The 18,035-nt window shown below is 45.3% G+C and overlaps 2 protein-coding genes across 4 annotated transcripts; one reads left to right on the top strand and one right to left on the bottom strand.

Moving 5' to 3' along the window:
• The first annotated feature begins 1,970 nt into the window (after window positions 1–1,970).
• On the top strand, window positions 1,971–6,847 carry gtpbp1 (GTP binding protein 1). 2 transcript variants are annotated; one of them, XM_053851273.1, is made up of 14 exons: window positions 1,971–2,480; window positions 3,380–3,491; window positions 3,568–3,748; window positions 3,817–4,000; window positions 4,074–4,238; window positions 4,298–4,421; window positions 4,492–4,606; window positions 4,686–4,830; window positions 4,898–5,080; window positions 5,143–5,278; window positions 5,352–5,530; window positions 5,595–5,750; window positions 5,891–5,941; window positions 6,059–6,847. In XM_053851273.1, exons 1-14 carry the CDS (start codon window positions 2,301–2,303, stop codon window positions 6,167–6,169), a joined length of 2,022 nt encoding a protein of 673 aa, XP_053707248.1. In that variant the 5' UTR covers window positions 1,971–2,300; the 3' UTR covers window positions 6,170–6,847. The 2 variants fall into 2 exon arrangements, with proteins under 2 accessions (XP_053707248.1, XP_053707249.1); XM_053851274.1 differs by lacking the exon at window positions 5,891–5,941 and having other exon boundaries at window positions 1,973–2,480.
• Window positions 6,848–7,345: 498 nt separating this feature from the next.
• sgsm3 (small G protein signaling modulator 3) lies at window positions 7,346–16,459 on the bottom strand. Of its 2 annotated transcripts, XM_053851271.1 has the most exons (21): window positions 16,299–16,459; window positions 13,760–13,848; window positions 13,609–13,694; window positions 12,786–12,849; window positions 12,345–12,556; window positions 12,170–12,277; window positions 11,943–12,086; window positions 11,673–11,868; window positions 11,454–11,599; window positions 11,155–11,388; window positions 10,906–11,088; window positions 10,634–10,789; window positions 10,512–10,566; window positions 10,395–10,444; window positions 9,261–9,413; window positions 9,112–9,182; window positions 8,862–8,910; window positions 8,681–8,766; window positions 8,496–8,618; window positions 8,359–8,419; window positions 7,347–8,287 (listed from the first exon to the last, which is right to left on the bottom strand). In XM_053851271.1, the coding sequence occupies exons 2-21, from the start codon at window positions 13,764–13,766 to the stop codon at window positions 8,204–8,206; spliced, it is 2,268 nt and encodes a 755-aa protein (XP_053707246.1). In that variant the 5' UTR covers window positions 13,767–13,848; window positions 16,299–16,459; the 3' UTR covers window positions 7,347–8,203. The 2 variants fall into 2 exon arrangements, with proteins under 2 accessions (XP_053707247.1, XP_053707246.1); XM_053851272.1 differs by lacking the exons at window positions 12,786–12,849; window positions 13,609–13,694; window positions 13,760–13,848; window positions 16,299–16,459 and having other exon boundaries at window positions 7,346–8,287; window positions 12,345–12,397; window positions 12,481–12,556.
• Window positions 16,460–18,035: the final 1,576 nt, after the last annotated feature.

The raw sequence follows: 18,035 nt of genomic DNA, 5'->3' as shown, positions 1-18,035 counted from the left end.
TGGGCCCATTGGACCAAGTTTTCAGTGTCACAATCTGCTTGCAAAATTTTATACTGACCTTTTAGTCAAGTTTTTTTCCTCCCACAGGTTGAGACTAATTTTATCCATCATAATTCAAGATTAGCAACTCAGCGTTTTCAATAGAGTTTGAGTCCCGTGGGACACATCTAGCTGTACCAGGCCGATATTTTCACTTTATGTGTGGTGGAATGCACAAGCCAACTCTTTTACTCCCACAATGCACTGCAACAATTCTAACTTTTTGATAAACATGGGTAGTTTGAGAAAATTCAGGGAATGTGTTTGACGTTTTGGCTCATGCTTGAGTGGTAAAAAAAAAACACTTTCAGTTTACTGTTAAATGACCAAGTGATAAACATGTGACAGTGGTGTAAAACTTTTATTTGACATTCATTCCTTTCAGAAACTCACAGTTCTGCTTTTCTGTTTCTCCAAAACACTGTATTTGCTGTTGAGCAATGCGACTCTTGTGTGTGTGAAGTTAGTTCAGCTGTCCAGTCCGACAGAAGGAGGGCTACTAGAGCTAATTGCCGCTGTTATCTGAAGGCAGCTGTTGGAGGTCAGCGGTTCAGTCTCCTCTCACAAAGGTGAAGAGATTGTGAGAGACGAACAGAGTTTCTCCTAAAGTCTCTAACTCTGGCACAGGACTGAAGACACGTTTCAGTCCTGCCCTGACTTTTGGTCTCAAGACAGTCATGGGATTTAGTGACTCGAAGTTGGGTGAAAATAAACAGCCAACCCAGGAGGGAGTTGAACCTGAGCCCTGCTACCACGAGGACACCACACTTCCCACCACACAGCGATTCTCTTCACAGCTTCCATTTCTGAAGTCTTCGAAATCAAAGTTTGGTTTGGTTTTGTGTGCTAAAATTACCGTCATGAGGCTGAGAGTGTGGATCTGGCTGCATTTTAAATCATGATTCAATAGAGCTCATGACACACATTCCTTTATACCGTTCAAAGGGCACTTATGACAAATAACACCCTCCAGAACGACATTTAGACAGTCAAGATTGTAGCTTTAAAATTGGAACCCAGAGGTTTATAATATATTTACAACCACTCCATAGTTCCATCCATTAAAGGTTCTAAAAGGGATTACTGTGCGTGTACTATTATTACATCAGCTCTCCGTCCGCAGCAACCCTCGCTGACTCACCTTTCAACAATTACCAGATAAACCTCACATGTGCCTCGAATGACGCACAACTCTTGCTGGACATAAAGAGATGCTTCAAAATAGTTGTGTATCTTTCAGAATATTTTCAGGTCTATACAACTGGTTTGGTCAATGTAGTCGACAATAGTTAATTAAAAAAAAAAAAAAATAATTAAAATATTACATTTCAAAACAAGCCTATAAACTATACAAGTGTGTACTATTTACATTGCAACAGTCAAGTTCCGTGTTACACAACACATGCCCGCAAGTTAGGTTAATCGTAACTAGTTGACTAGTAGTGATATAACTCATAACTTTACAACAATTTACATGCATGTTTTTGTTTTCTATTGACTATTTACAACAGTATCATCACGGGTCTGTGTGTCCTTCAACCTGTACACGTCATATACTGACAAAATACTGCAGTTCAATAGTCTTCCTCATGTCTTCCGCCCTCTTTTTATTACTCACCTTCATTGTTTATTTTGTTTTCTAATTTTATTTGTACAATGCGACCAATAACGTCTCAATGCTGAAAACAAAAAATACATTAATAAAATACTTGTGCGTGTATATAAATCAATATATTTCACTGAAATGTCAAATGACAGCTTCACAATATTCCATAATTCACTTCAAATTGTCTTTGCTTCCTGGTCTTTAAATGAACCGTGAAACGTAACGAGCCTTTGGTTGAAATAACTGCCTTTGATGCTTTGATCCTGAATCAACAAGTTGTCCGGGAGGGGTCAGATTTGTTGCGAGCACAAAGCAAAGGTTGCAGGAGAATTGACAGTGTTTTAATGGCCCTTACATCAGCCACGGTATCCCGTCCGCAGCACCCAGAAGGGGCGGGGTCACCTCGCTGGTGAACCGCCCCCTGCTTGTCATTGGTCCGCTCTGTCTGTGGTCTATATACATGCAAAGTGTGATCGATTTTGTTTTGTTTTTAAAAACGTAAACGGAGATGACTGACAACCGCTGATTCTGGCAGCGTGATAAACTCTTCCTCTGCCTTGTGTGGTGGCGGTGTTGTTGTTAGCATAGCAGCGGCTAGCAGCTGCGCGTGTGTGAGCGGTTCCAGCCGTCAACACGTTGAATTCCTGCTCAAAAAATGGCTTCGATAGCGGCGGAGGACCACGATATAAGCGCAGAGTCGATGGCTCTGGCGGATGCGCTAGCGCCCGCAAGCATATTCGCCCCGGACCGGGTCGGATGTGGGGACGAGTGCTACGAAGACGGGGACGTGATCAATGGCGAGTCCGAGGATCGAGCCATCGACTTCACCAGCAAGGTAGGCCTCTGCCGGTCCTCTGTGGCTAAGCTAATGCTAACGCACTGCAGAAATGAATGAATTAAACACTCTCCGCGCTTTAATACAACAACTAGGATGTTACTTATGAACATCACCACATATAGGAAATGTCTCACTTGTTTCACACGTTTTTAAAACTTTTTCTGGCGTGTTAGTGAGTGAGCCGCTATAAAAAATGTGCTAATCGTGATTTAAATCACCATAATTGATGTGCGGTTATTTATCATCGACATGTCACAGTTAACTCGATAGAATTATGTCATTCAATGATGTCATTCTCGTATTTCTCGTCTTCTGAAACTGCAAAACTCGGTGTTTGTTTATGTTGACGTGGGCTTGTCGTTTGACCAGCGAACCTGGCGAGTATCATTTTGTCAAGTGTTTTACAACTAAAAACATCATTATAGTTCATGCGTGATGCAGGTGTTAGAATATGAAAATACACACGAGTAGTGGAAATGTCATGTCTGTTGTATGATATGGCTCGTCCATTTAGGTCTCCAGTTACTTGCCATTAATGAAGCCAGCACCACCAAAAACTGCTGAATAGTTTAAAAAAAGGACAATAAAATGCGTGTTGTAACAATGAGGTGTCTCAAAAACAGTCCGGGTTGAAAGGGTCAACCACATCACAATGCCTATGTTGGAGAGGCATTGCATCATCAGGCAGGTTCACACTTGTCAGCCCGGTTCGTCCAGTGACCACGGCTGCTGCCTAACTAGTTTGTTTTAAAGAGGCGCGGTGTGAAGTGTGACATCTGTGTGGACAGCAGCCGATGAATTGGTGACAAGATGGTCCCTGGAAAACAACTTGAGTAGTGAGAGTGGAGTGTGTTCTGAGCTGGACTTGAGTTGTCTCTCTCTTGTTCTTGTGTTAGCTGGCCCTTGTCAGCCCGAACGGAGAGCAGTATGACTCGCTTCTCAACCAGCTCCGGGACAGAATGGAGGAAGGATGTGGAGAGACCATCTACGTGGTTGGGATGGGTTCAGGTGAGGGACCTCCTTGCCGCGGCATGCGTAGTAAAGGAAGCAGGAGTGACTGTTTGTTTTTCTTGTCCCGTCACAGATGGAGGCGACTGGGGTTTGGATGAGAAGGACATGGAAGCGTCGGTGGCCACTGTGGTCTCCATGTGTGAGCAACTAGACGCTGATCTGATCCCGCTCCGGGAGCGCAGCGAGGCCGCCGGCATGGTCCGGGACTACCTGATCCGCAGGCGTGTTGGGGAGCTGGACTTCCTGGAAGTCAGGTGCGTTCACAGGAAGCAGCTGATCTTTCCTAGTCGGGATATCAATGTGGTTTTCTCCTGTCCATCAGGGTGGCAGTCGTAGGGAACGTGGACGCTGGGAAAAGCACCCTGCTGGGAGTCTTGACGCACGGAGAGCTGGACAACGGCAGAGGCTTCGCTCGCCAGAAGCTCTTCAGACACAAACACGAGATGGAGAGCGGCCGGACAAGCAGCGTGGGGAATGACATCCTGGGCTTTGACCAGGAGGGACAGGTGAAGGACATTTCCTCAGGTGGATGAGATGGATCCCAGCTGAGCCGAAACCACCTGAAATGCTTCCTTGCAGGTGGTGAACAAGCCTGACAGTCACGGTGGAAGCCTGGACTGGACCAAAATCTGTGAGAAGTCCTCCAAAGTCATCACGTTCATAGATCTGGCCGGTCACGAGAAGTACCTTAAGACCACGGTGTTCGGCATGACCGGGCATCTACCGGATTTCTGCATGCTCATGGTGAGAGAGTGACTGTTCCACATGCTTCACTGGGTTTACACGTGCGCTCTCTGCCCCAGGTCGGTAGTAATGCCGGCATCGTCGGCATGACCAAAGAGCATCTGGGCCTGGCTTTAGCTCTGAATGTGCCTGTTTTTGTAGTGGTCACCAAGATAGACATGTGTCCAGCCAACATCCTGCAAGGTGAGACCTCAGTAGAATCATCTGGAGCAAGAAGGAGAGTTGCCACATGATCTTGCTTTGACCCCTGCAGAGACATTAAAGCTGCTCCAGAGGCTACTGAAGTCTCCTGGCTGTAGGAAGATCCCGGTTCTGGTCCAGAACAAGGACGACGTCATAGTTACCGCCTCAAACTTCAGTTCAGAGAGGTAGCCAGCTGACGTTGCTCATCCATGGAGCCTTGTTTTTGATCCACCTGTGTGTGTGTGTGTGTGTGTGTGCTGGTAGGATGTGTCCCATCTTTCAAATCTCTAATGTGACTGGTGAGAACATGGACCTGCTGAAGATGTTCCTCAACCTGCTGTCCTCCAGGACGTCCTACAGGGACGACCAGCCTGCAGAGTTTCAGATAGACGACACATACTCAGTTCCCGTACGTTTCGCCGTGACTGGATCTAATACACGGTTGTGGTTGTTGACGGAAGCGCTGCGTGTTTCAGGGCGTCGGCACAGTGGTGTCGGGGACTACGTTACGTGGATTGATACGTCTGAACGACACCATGCTGCTCGGGCCGGACCCTCTCGGGAGCTTCATCCCCATTGCGGTCAAATCCATCCACCGCAAGAGGATGCCGGTGAAGGAAGTTCGAGGAGGACAGACGGCGTCCTTCGCGCTCAAAAAGGTAGGATCTGAAAGTGAAGCGCCGCGGCGTCACAGTTGACGCTCCGCTGGTTCCCCACGCAGATCAAGCGCTCGTCCATACGGAAAGGGATGGTGATGGTGTCGCCGAAGCTGAACCCTCAGGCCACCTGGGAGTTCGAGGCAGAGATTCTGGTCCTCCATCACCCAACAACGATATCGCCGCGATACCAGGCCATGGGTCAGTACGCAGTTGGATGGAGCAAGTGTTGGATGGAGGAAGTGTTTCACGCGAGACTTCTCTCTCTCCTCAGTGCACTGTGGCAGCATAAGGCAGACGGCCACCATCTTGACCATGAACAGAGACTGTCTGAGGACAGGAGACAAGGCGTCTGTCCACTTCCGCTTCATCAAGACCCCCGAGTACCTGCACTGTGATCAGAGGCTGGTGTTCCGAGAGGGTCGCACCAAGGCGGTCGGGACCATCACCAAGGTATTTGAAAATAAAAATTGAAGCCTGTCCACCGGGGAACCGATCAGTCTCCTTCTTCCTTCAGCTTTTGCAATCCTCCAACAACTTACCATCCAACTCTAAACCGCCTCAGATAAAAATGCAATCCACGAAAAAGGCCACCTCCCGAAAAGAAGACGGCACCTCTTCCACTAGCGACGAGACGACGCCGACGCCACAGCTAGCGACGCTGAGTACAACAGTGAGACCCGTTTTTACTCGCCTCCCTTTCACGTTTTCACTTGCTAACCTGAGCTTCTCTGTCCTCTCCACTCAACCATCGGTATTTTTATTTGATCGTTTTTATTATAATTTTGTCACGCCATATTTGCATGGCTGTAGGGGGAGGGAGAGGAGGACCCTCAGATAAAGGAGGGGAACAAAGAGAACAAGGTAAAAGTGGTCGGCTTGAAGGGGGAGATAAGCGTTACTTCAGCAGCAATGTTTAATAACCAGAACTCCCTCCAGTTTCTTCCCTACCGTTCATAACACATCCTTTTTTGTTCATAGCCGAAGTCTGGAGGAGGAGGAGGACGGCGAAGAGGAGGTCAGCGGCACAAAGGCAAAGGCCAAAACAGCACCTGCAACTCTCCGGCAGTCCCATCCACATCAGGAATATGAGGCCCCCCCCCACTGCATCTCCCTGCTACACCTCCACCAAGTGTCTCCACCGCCAGATATACTGAAGAACAAACCACCACCGTACCAGTCCTCCCATCCTCTACTGCCTAACTTGTTCTAATCGCAGTTTTCAAACTGCTGCCTTTTTTTTAAGTGGTTCAAACAATTGAAAGCATTTTTTACGTCGAGGACAACTCGCTCTAGTTCCGGTTCAATCACCGCGTTCGCCAACAGGACAACCTGATTTTATCCCATTACTGGTGCAGCTCCGTGAATCCTCCCACACACATCCCTGTGTATTTGAAACGCAAACTTTATACTGCATATATAAATCAGCTTGCAAGTCTGGTGAGGAAGAGGCGAAGGCGCAAGTGGTGAATGAATGTAGCAGAAGGCGCACCGGGAATAAGCTAGGACATAAAGATCAGTTATTTATTTGGCAGACAGCCGCCGGTTTATGATTCCCAGAGGTTCCAAATGTCTCTAAAGTTCTCGCACGTTTCATACTAATCGTACTCCCCGTTTCTACAGACCCAGGTTTGAAACTGACTCACAACAGCACAACGTTGCACTCCAACATGATTGTAAGACATGCAACTCTTGTACCGAGTGATCTATGGTTCATGTGACATTTAAAATCCACTTAAAGCTGATCATCAATAAATGAGCTTTACCCAACTTCACGCGCGTCTTTGTTGTGGATGACAAATGCTGTTTTATGGCTTGGCTATGTTGTGCGTTCAGGGGTCGGCAAGTTGCATGGGTTTATAGCAGTAATAGTTCAATAAACAATTTAAATAATGACATATAATGTTGACATTCATTTGAGAAAATAAAGCCCTGAACCCACATTGATCCTGAATCGTATGCCCAACCATGCCATGTTGCCATTTTGGAAGCAGCCATTTTTTCCCCCCAGCCACTTGGGTGAGAGGCGAGTCACCTGTCCATCACAGACATAAAGGGTGCAGAGGAAACTAGGGATCGGCTGTTGAGGCTTTAAGAAACAAGTAGGTGGCGCTCTTGGTTAAAAAAATTGTGAGGTTTCATGGCTGCTTGAATCCAAGTTAGAGAGTGCCATCTGGTGGTCTCCAAAAATGAGGACGTTTTTACAAAGCCTCATATGCCCATCCAGGGAGGCAACTCACCCAGGAGAACTTATGACCCCCCCCCAAAGAAAGGACTCAGGCTCACTCTAACCGGTTACCACCACTTCAGAAGTTTGACTCGATTTGTTGTAAATTCACTGATCGTGTCCTGCTTGTTCGCAGAACAGGGCTGAAGGGGGGCAGCAGCACCCCACGGCCACATGCAGGAACTAAGCAGAAGACTTGAATTGGCAACCCAAAGTTAAAATCCGAAATATGAAAGACAGTCAAAAGACTTCACAACGTTTGAATGCTGTTTTTAATATACGTGCTGCTCAGATGAAGAAATTTAGACCAAAAATATTCCTTAGCTTGAACATATTTATACAAAAGAAAGAAAGGTATATTTAGATTTGTGGGTGAAATATACAGTCAGAAGAGTGGACTCGAGCGCCGCACGTTCGAGAAGGCTGTATTTGGTATGTGCAATCTGAAGTGAGGTATGTAGCAGTCTCAAAAATATGTTCCTTCCAGCTACATGCTCAGGAATGTGGTGGAATTGGGAGTCCAATAAACTGTGTTGTACATCGACCCATGCGAAGGACAGAGCTTCACAACACAGCAGGAATGAGATGAAAGCGACTTCTGTCCAGACGCAGTTCACCTCATGGGTCCAGTGTGTACACCGTATTCTTCACTGCTTTTAGTTTTGTAAGACGTTCCTTACAACAAGTGTGCAAAAGTGCCGGACCAGTACGTGCCGTGACGCACATACAGTGAATGTCCAATACATTACTTAAACAATGCCACGTGACGTTTCCTATATAGCTTTCCAGGCCATGTAACAGAAGAAGTCTGTGAGCTTCCTACTAACTTGATACAGGTAAATGATGACCAAGGGGACATACACACACACACATGAGCACGCGCACACACACAAGTGTGTTCAACCATCAATGTCCCAGCTGAAGAGGTGATGTTTGACCAGCATGTCCTGCACTCCTTCTTTCAACGGTCTCTGCTCTTTCTCCTAAAAAGAGACACCAAGACGATGCAACTTTCTGTCCAACATCTCAACTTCTTCTGATATAGTTTGCTCACCTCCTTCTTCTCCGGCAGCTCACAGTCTTGAGAGAGGCTGAAGGCAAACTTGGATAGAACCCTGGAGAAGAGAGGGCAGCGCTCACCACCAAGTCATGCCTCCAAAGATCATCCAAGCAACGCTCCAGAAGATTTACCTGAGCTCACACTTGATCTGCACCCACCCTGGGCTGCGGAGGAAGGACCACGGATGGTACCACTTCTCCACCGCAGCCATGCTGGAGCACAACACCTCCAGCCATAAATGCAGCACCTGCTCACTGCAGAGAAACATCAGCGGTGAACTTCAGGACGAAATGCGAAGTGTGACCCATCCACTCACTTGAGTCCCACACAGATCAGGGACCTGAACTTAATGTCCATCTGAGCGTGTGCGGCGTCATGGCTCATGTTGACCGACTGCACCGCCTGTAGAGAGACGACAGAGGGCGCTCACAGACCGCACTGCAACCACTTGAGAACCCACAAATTCAAATACACAACCTTCGGTTCTGAGCACTTACTCTGTACAGCAGCTCCTCGGGCGTGAGAACCTTCCCATCTTCATCTAATCTAAAGGAGCAGACGATCAAACATTATTCTTGTTGTTGGTTTATCTAAGATGTTGATTTAATATTGACTGAACAGGGTGCTAAAAATCACAAAGCAGATTATTAAACACAAAGGTTGAGGCAACAAGTCGGTGCTATGAGGTTAATGAATAACATTTAACAGCAAGTAAGCACAGACAATGACTGTTTATTGTCACTGCACCTGTATGTTTTGCACAGCACCAGCCTGGAGTACACAGAGTTAAAATCCCGCTCCACTTCTCTGCTGGCCGCCTGCGAGGGGAAAAGGAAATAGAAATCGCTGAGTCCAATAAAAGGAGGCTCCGTAGACTTTAAACACAGGTCTCCAACCTCCTCGATGAACAACCAAGGGTGGCAGGGTCCCCCCAGTATCGACGGCTTCTTCAGCCCGTGTTGAAAGATGGCCTTCAGGGCCGGGCACAGAGTCCCTCTGGCCAGATCTGTCACGGCTTCTGTCACCGAATCGTCACCTGCTAATGAGTACTGGAGGAGAGGAACAGGAGACGCACTTCACCTCCAAGACAAACAAGCAAGATGGAGTGGAAACTCACAGCCCTATAGAGCTGCAGCACTCAGGCTACAGCAGTGTTTTTCAACCTTTCTCAAAAATCTTATTTTTTATTTACTTACTTACTTTAACTCCCTTGCATGATTCTATTGTAGTTTTGAGTTTCCAGACAAATCCTTAACATTTTTTGCCTGAACTTGCTTCATAAAAACAATTACAAGTAACTTATGACCTGCTTGACTTAAATCCACCTGTACTTACAACCATGGACAGCATTTTTTTTTAAATTCAATTACGGCAGCACAGTATCCCAGTATCTCACCCTCGATCTACCACTACAGTAGCACCTATAACCCTCGCGTCGGCTATTTTGAATGGTTGGTCGGAACCAATCCTGGTCGTAAGTCGGATGTTACTTGTATTCTTTCTCTCTTTACATTTTGTCGCGCATTTATTTGGTTGTGCATTTAGTTTTTCGGCAACTTTTAAACCACAAAGCAAACTGACAGACCATGAGTATCAATAAAAAAGTTTTGAAGTGAGACGTCATGTTAGCCGTTAGCTCTGCCAGTGCTGACTGACGGACAGATCAGCGCATCAACACACTGTAGCTCTACAGTATAGAAAGAATGTCAGCGAATCCATATGAATCTCACCTTGGTTGCTCGTCAACAAGTTGTAACTGTCATGATTTAATGTCATCATATCACCCTCCTCTAGCTCCAGACACATGAGGTGAAACTGGGTCATTTTCCCACAGCACACCTGACAGTCTCTCACGGCACACTAGTGTCCCGCACCACCCCGCTTGAAAACTGTCTAACTACAGTGCTGAGATCAGTCTCTCGCTTCATTCTCTCAACACTCAAGGGCCAAAAATCTACTTCAGGAAGATGATGGAGAAGATAACAGGGTTCAGCAGGGGCTATTATAGTAGGGCAGTAACTAACACTTACCTCTTTGCTTCTTTCATCGAGTATCTCCACAAATTTAGCAGGAAACCACCCTGTTGGTGAGAAAAGTGTTTTTAGAAAAAGCAAAACAAGCATTGTGATAAAGTGTCTTCCACATACCTCTGAGCCCGTTCAGCTCACCGACCCAGCAATGCTCATCCTTCTGAGAGATGATCTGAAACAGGCAGTGTTTTCGTTCAAAACTAAGACATTTGAGCGTCACTGCGTGTGTCCTGACTCACGGTGATGATGTCATTTTTCCTGAAGCCCAGTTCGTCGTCATCGTGTCTCTCGAAGTCCAGCAGCGCCTTTGCTCGTCTCCGGCGGTTGCGGGATACCACGAGGAAGTTCTCGTGGTCTCGCTGGTGACTCTCCATTGAGTAATCTGGAGTCAATTCCTGCTGACACAGCACGTCCAAATACGCACATCACACATATGAAACAACACCCAGGAGAACAACTCGGTTCTGCTGTCACTACGTGCTCCACTAATGGAGGCTGAAAGTGAACTCACAGTGCTGGAGTGTCGCGGGTCTAGACAGTGAAAATGCTCTGCAGTCTGGGTTATTGCCTCCCTGAGGGCAGCCACCAGCTCCGTCTGCTTAATATTCTTGGACTTCAGGGTCTCGGCCTCGTCCTCCCCGAACAGCAGGGAGCTCAGAGTAGATTTTCGACGCAGCGATTGTCTCCTCACAACCTGCGTAGAAGAGCCAAAGACCATTTAGTTTTGAGGACCACCAATACCAAGCTTCACAGTTCTGACCTTATTCAGGTTACAGTTGAGAGTGGAGTTGTTTCCACTCTTGAGCTGGGCTTGTTCGTTGAGAATGTAAGCCAAGTGCTTGTGTCTGTGAGCCTCGAGGGTATCCTGGGTCAGGGACCCCGCAAGCCGCATGGCCTCCCCGAGCACAGCGGGTCCATCCCTCAGCTGGCTGGGAAGGTCTGACAGAGTGTTGAAAATGGAAGCAGAGTTTTCGGACGACACCAGTTCCTCCTCCTGCGACAATGTACAGATGTTAGCCGGAAGCACTTTCACAAAACAACATGGTCGTCCTGACGCACCTGGATCTTCAGCATCCCCAGAGTGACCTGGAAGAGGACCAGCGACCCCTGGTAGAAGAGTAAATCCCAGATCCGCAGCAGCAGACGGATGTCCACCACGCTGGCGAACGACGTCAGAAACCAGTGCAGAGTGATCAGAGACAGCTCTAGATGGAGGAGGAAAACAGTACTTGATGAATCATAAAAATATGCCATGGCTCTTTCCTCTCCTCAGCTCACCGATGTCGTGCTCCAGCAGGAGGCGATCAAGAGCCGGCAGGTACTGGACGATGAGCTGGCGGAGGACGCGCTGATCTGTTTGCACCCCCAGCAGGGTTGAGGAGAAGTAGGCGGGAGGAAGAAGGTCTTCAATCAGAGCGCACATCATCCAGAGGGCGTCTTCCTCTTCCAGGAACAGCAGGAGACAGGAAACCACCTAGGAAGGACAAACACGACAGAGTCAGAGCCAAACACAGTGAGAGGTGCACGTCAGACGGCTTGTCTCCTCACCATGCCAGTCCCCTGACAGTAGCCGATGTCTGGGTACAGCCAGGCCAGACCTCTCAGCACTCTCCTCAGCCTCGGCACCCCCACACTGGTCATGCTATTGAAACACACGTTGGTTGGCATGGTCCTTAACAAGTCCTTCTCGATCTGGAAAGACAAAAGAAGCCACATGTAGGGGCGGAGCAACCCAGTGATTGACAGACGCCATCAACCTCTGAGAGGCTCTGTACCTGTTTAGACGTGGTGCTGTCATCATTGGTGCTGTTCTTGATGATTTCCCGGTAGGAGATCTCAGAGGTCCTCTTCTTCTGCAGCGCTCCCGACAGACGCATCCATAGCTATTAAAGAAGACAACAAGTCAACCCAGTCGTGACTTATGATCCGTCACGTCTGCACGTCTCGTACCTGCGGCCTCATGCTGTGAGGAATCCCGCCAAGAACCAGGGAACGCAGTCGCTCTGAACGAGGAAGAACTGGGTCAATGAGGTCCCAGGTCAGATCCCCCACTGTGTGGTTGTGAGTGAACTCTAAGTGTGCTTGCCATCGCAGTCTCTGTTGGGGGTTTTCACGCTGGGGGGAGCCGTCTGTACCTAACCAAGACTTTGGCTCCACACCCACTGAATAAAAGCACACCAATAAAACACATTAGCATCAGACCTCAGGCGCACACTCTTTAAAAACAGCAGCATTCCTCGCCTCCGGTTTAACAACAAAGCTCGACAATCACATGCACTCATGTGCAGAAATAATGCAGCCACTGTGTAACATGACTTCAATTCTCCCCCTATAATTAGATTCAACAAAAATGTGTTTTTAAAAGTTTGACATCATGAGTTAAAGTGTTACCTTCAATATCCACCTTGAAACCAAACTCATCATATTGGAGTTCATGTTGTTCAGATGTATCTTTCTGGAGGACAGAAAACACAGACTCAGGACACTCAAGTGGCAGAAATTATTGCTAATATTTTTTGTGTTTTATGCGTCACCCAGCTGATTAAATTATAGTGGCACAAGCACTCGATTCTTTGGACAGTCTTCAGTCCAGTCGGGATATTCCACATAAATATTCCTCTATATAAAGCCAGTACAAGCAAATGAAGAATTTTGAGTTTTCCTTGTTTTCTTTCCTTATTCTGTCCATTTAGCACCTCGACCTACTTGCACAGAGGTGGGCAATTACACTTCCTAAATGGCCACATTAGAAACTGTAACTATTGTGAGGGGCCATCGTCAAAGGAAAGACAGCAATGATGACAAAACATGATGGAAAAATATGCAAAATATATACTTAAGTACAAGGACAAAATGAACCTAAGCAGATGAAAATAATAAGAAGTGTAAATATGCCATGAAACCTTCAAATGTTCAAGAAAAAAGGGCAATTTATTTCAAAATATATTTTTGGTATATCTTCACTGTGTTTTGAGGAACAAGAAAAACACAAAAGTGGCGACTGAGAAGAAGAAAATTTTGGTCTTAAAACAAGAGCATTCTATATTTACTGCTGAAGTGGTGGTGGTGACTAAAAGAGAACAAAAAAGGCAGGAAAAATTAGGTCAGATTAGGAGGACCACAAAAAATACAGGCATCGGGCCGCATATGGCCCCCGGGCCGCACTTTGCCGAGGTCTGTATGAGCACATACATGTCATTTTGCATGTCCTTACTTGATGATACTTGGCTAAAATGTCCTGCGGCCACATGCTGGGGGTGAGTGCGGAGAAAGGGCCTCCGGGGGCTGGTGTGTAAGTACCTGCAGCAAGACATTCAGAGTTATTACTGGGCTTTAATAACACTAAAACACACAGGGAGTCTTACCCGACATGGCACAATGGACAAGAGCGATGTCTTCTTAATTGGAAAAAGACTGAAGTCACTCAAGAGATCTTCTAGCAGCTGTCAATGTTCTGCAGAAAACCAACAGAGGAATAATTAATGACTTGCTAACGACGCTGGTGCAAAGTCATCCTTGACGGCCGCAAGTCTCCGCAGAGTAACTTCTCTAAACTGAACTGCTCTCACACCAAACCTTCGAAAAGCCTCTGTACCAGTACAATGAAGAAACAGACGGAGACAAATGCCTTTCAGCACCCTGCAGTGTTTCATCCAAAATAAGATTCATTAGATGGAGGGTCTCCTCCTACAATCCGACATGTGACTGCTTCTCATCCCCGAGGCCGGACCCGTGCCTTCACTTGAGTCTCTCTAATATTTCTCTAGTACACAGAGCATCTGACCACTGGAAAATGAAAACAGAAAATCAGACACCAAGACCTTAGATTCAGCTAAATGTTCACTTATTTGGCTGAAATAATACATGAATAAACACTTCAGCAATTGTTTTTGATGTTTTCTAGGGTACATCAGCATTTTCTTTTTTTATTTTATTTGTTTACATGTGTAAAACGTCTTTAATTCTTTCTATCTAGCTTTCTATCTTGGGATCCAACTGAACAGAGGGGTGTGTTGCATAAGAAGCACTTCCTCACTGTAGGTCTTTGAAAGTTCAGCTCTCTACGCCTTACAAAAAAGGTTGACATGAAACTAGCAGCTCATAAAAGCACGCCACAACTGGATGCAGAATTGCATCCTCCTCAGAGGCTTTTCAGACTTAAAAGAGTAGAGAAATCAATTTGAGGATTGGATTTCTGCCAAATGCTCAGTGTGTAGCCTCATCGGAGCTGAGATTTGCTCTGTGACCTGAGTGTTATGTAAAAATCCAACATTATAGAACCTCTCCATTAAACACAAACATCATAAATAACCCCCAGTTTTTGAGTTAGAGGTAAAACACTTTCTAAGCATTGACATGCAATTTCATACATAAGAAGATCTCAGAATGTCATTCCACCACATGAAGTATACAATCCATGCAGTGCAAAGTAAACAATGTAGGACCACAGAATACTGAAAGACTCAAGTACATAATGTAATACAATGTTTCCCAAAGTACCACGCTTTCTCACAATGAAGTACTGAATAATTTAGTCCTAGTATATGAACAGATCAAGCACCCAATGTCTTCCAAAGAAGATCAGTTTCTGCTTTGAACTACTACTGTTGTTAAGGTGTGGCTGTCCTCGCCTGTGTTTGCACACAAGTTGAAAGCCTACTGTGAGAAAACATCCGGTAAAACAGAAGTGAGTGTGTGTACACTTGGCTCTGTATGACGGATCGCACAGCCTTGTCTGACTGCCCCACAATCACCTCCCCCAGTTGTGCCTCACACTAGCGACAACATACATGACTCATGCTGGGATCCCGAGAAAACACCCACCAGCAGCCATGCACAACTGACAACTGCATCATCATGCCAAGCCAGGTCGGCTTTTGATGACTTGTATACTTGTAAACTGAAATTGGCAAAATAATGACATGTATTTGTAGTAGCCCAAACTCCAGCAAAATGAGTCAGAGCTTGTTGGATGGATGTCAGGTGATGATGATACACACCAAGGCTACTTCCAAATCGAATGAAATAGCAAATTCAAAAGTCATTATTTGTGTAAATTAATTAAAATAAAAATGACAAAATAAGGCAGATGTCTCACAAATTGAATACAAGGGTACATGGCCAAAAAGCACCTGATTTATCTATCCACACTCAATTTAAAAGTGAGTAAAAATACATCTAGCCATAGCAAAGGCTGGATGTTATTAGGTATAATGTATGTGTGTTCGGGGATCCTGTTATGTTGCTCTATGTACCAGCTTCCCCCCATGAACCCGATGAGCAACCAGGCCAGAGAAAATGAATGAATAGTAGTGGAAGCACACAGGAAACAATGTTGAATTTGGAGTGATTCTGAGGTCTTCTTGTGTAGTTTATGCATCCACCCTGAACTGGCATGAGTCTTCTCCAGACACACAGGTTTCCTCCCACAGGACATTACTGTCAGGCGGTAGGAGGTTGTCTGTTTGACTGCCAGTTGTAGTATTTACCTGCTTTATTGATCCATTGAGAATGAACAACAGGTCTTAAAATAAAAATCCGAACCAACTGTATTTCATACCTAATCTAAATACTAAAAAGCATACAGGCAATAAACATTTTCTCCATGCAATGACCCCAACAATAATGACGTTACCTAACATTAGCTTTGTCATGTCACGACTTCCATTGATAAACATATGCCAGCCTTACGTCAAACAGCATTGACGTCAGTGGCCGTCAGATGATGAATAATGGAGACGTTTCTCTGGAAACCGCATTTCAGCGAGAATTAAAAACTAATGAATTCAACATCGCGCAATCCTGGTAACATTCAATGAAGTTGTCAGCTGTTAGCAATTTCACATGCTATCGTTAGCACAGTGCTATCTATGTCTGTCCCATTCGCAGCTCCACAGCACTTACCGTGACATTAGTCAGGCAGCAGCTGACGACAGACCAGTCCTCTGTGGTCGGAAGAATAACAGTCCAAAAGCTAAGACATTATTCTTTCTGCATTCCGGAATTTTCTTTGCATTATGCACCTGCTTACGACCCAGCAGCAGCTCTATATCCTTGCGCGTGTGACGTTTTTTTCCATTGGTAAAAGTAGTTCCAGATCCCGGAACTACACTGTTCACCGGCAGTATCCTTCCGCGCCGTAATGGATGACGTAGGTCTTTATTTGCTACGTTCATTCAGATTTTTTGCAAAATGTATGTTAAATAAATGACTTTGAATTTCCATTCTACATCAGCCAAGATAATCAAAAGACCGGATGTTCTTTTGAGATAGAAATGCATTACTTATGACTGTCATATAATATCAATATAAAGTGTTTTTTAACTCCTCCAGCTGTGAGTTTCTCTTAAGTCAACAGGTACAGAAAAAGTTCTGTTAATCATTACAGCTGTAAAAATAAATAAATAAAAATAAATACAACAAAATCAATTTCTGTAATCACCGTCAGCAGCTCAGACTAAATCAACTCAACAATAGCTGGACCAATTTAACTGGTCCAGGGTCTCTCCCATTGCTTCCAGCAGAAAAATACAGTTGCTTTTCCTATGCAAAAAAAGTAACAGATAATGCATGCATCGTCTAATTTTCTTGTCCTTCTTTTCTTCTTATAATTTGAACAAAAGTAGGAGTGTGGAATTCATGCATTTAATAGAGAATAAGTACGAAAATGTTGGAATAAATAATATATTTATTTCCTGGTATCCCAAATTTGCTGCATATTTTCCTAATACTCCGTTATTTTATGTTTTTAATTATGGCAACCCCATCATTCCAAATACATAAAATAAATAAATAAATCATGCATTTACTATTTAACGCCACATGATGTCTCTGATGAGCGCAAGTAGCTAATTTTGAAAAATCTAAACGACTCAGTTAACGTCCGTATCACACAAAAACATGTGTCTATAGCTCTTTTCATACCGCACAAATAACCTGACTATCTTATCCTGAATTTGAATTGAACTTTAAAAGTCACATCAGCCTTAAAAGAGTGACTCCATTCCTCCGGTGTCACCTCCCCCTCCCTCAGCTGCCTCCTCTGATGCAGCGGTGTCACTTCTCTGTCAGATATCGGTGCAATGCATCAAGAAAAAAACGTGGATCTAACCATGCAGTCGTCATGACGTCAGACTGAAGCAGCTGAGGAGGCAGAGAGGAATCAAGATATGGGAACTGAGGCTACCAAGATTGAAGTCCAGATGAGCTGCTGAGACAAACGCTTGAAGATCAAACAAGACAATAAAAAGGTGAAACCACCTCCAGCTCCGTGGTCTTCAAACCTTCTCCACTTCACTTCAGCTTATTGATATTTACTCCGGGCTGACTGAAAGCGCATCGATTTTTACAGATGAGCAGGTCGCCATGATTCAAAACCAAGAACGGCTGAGTGGAGGAATTCATCACACTGCATCAATTTGGAGCAGCCGTGTAGTTTTTCCTCAGGACAGAAGATAGCACTGTTGCTTTACATCGCGCGGGAAAAACGTCAACAGTTCATGCGCGACGCATTGGAATGCAGTAAGAACGTAAGCGCAGCGATGCAAATGAAAAACTTACACTGCCATATATATATATATATATATATATATATATATATATATATATATATATATATAGTGGTGGTAGTGAAGTCTAGTA

This window comes from Synchiropus splendidus, chromosome 19 (genome assembly GCF_027744825.2).
Source record: "Synchiropus splendidus isolate RoL2022-P1 chromosome 19, RoL_Sspl_1.0, whole genome shotgun sequence".
NCBI lineage: Eukaryota > Metazoa > Chordata > Actinopteri > Syngnathiformes > Callionymidae > Synchiropus > Synchiropus splendidus.
This window is presented reverse-complemented; position numbering and strand designations above follow the sequence as displayed.

Excerpts from the sequence above, each read along its gene's own strand:
- gtpbp1 (XM_053851273.1), top strand. The coding sequence starts at position 2,301 with ATGGCTTCGATAGCGGCGGAGGACCACGATATAAGCGCAGAGTCGATG. Across the intron at positions 2,481-3,379 it reads CCATCGACTTCACCAGCAAG|CTGGCCCTTGTCAGCCCGAA; the intron begins GTAGGCCTCTGC and ends TTCTTGTGTTAG. Across the intron at positions 4,831-4,897 it reads ACGACACATACTCAGTTCCC|GGCGTCGGCACAGTGGTGTC; the intron begins GTACGTTTCGCC and ends TGCGTGTTTCAG.
- sgsm3 (XM_053851271.1), bottom strand. Across the intron at positions 10,445-10,511 it reads TGAGCTGAACGGGCTCAGAG|GGTGGTTTCCTGCTAAATTT; the intron begins GTATGTGGAAGA and ends TCTCACCAACAG. Across the intron at positions 8,619-8,680 it reads CTGATCTGTGTGGGACTCAA|TGAGCAGGTGCTGCATTTAT; the intron begins GTGAGTGGATGG and ends GTTTCTCTGCAG.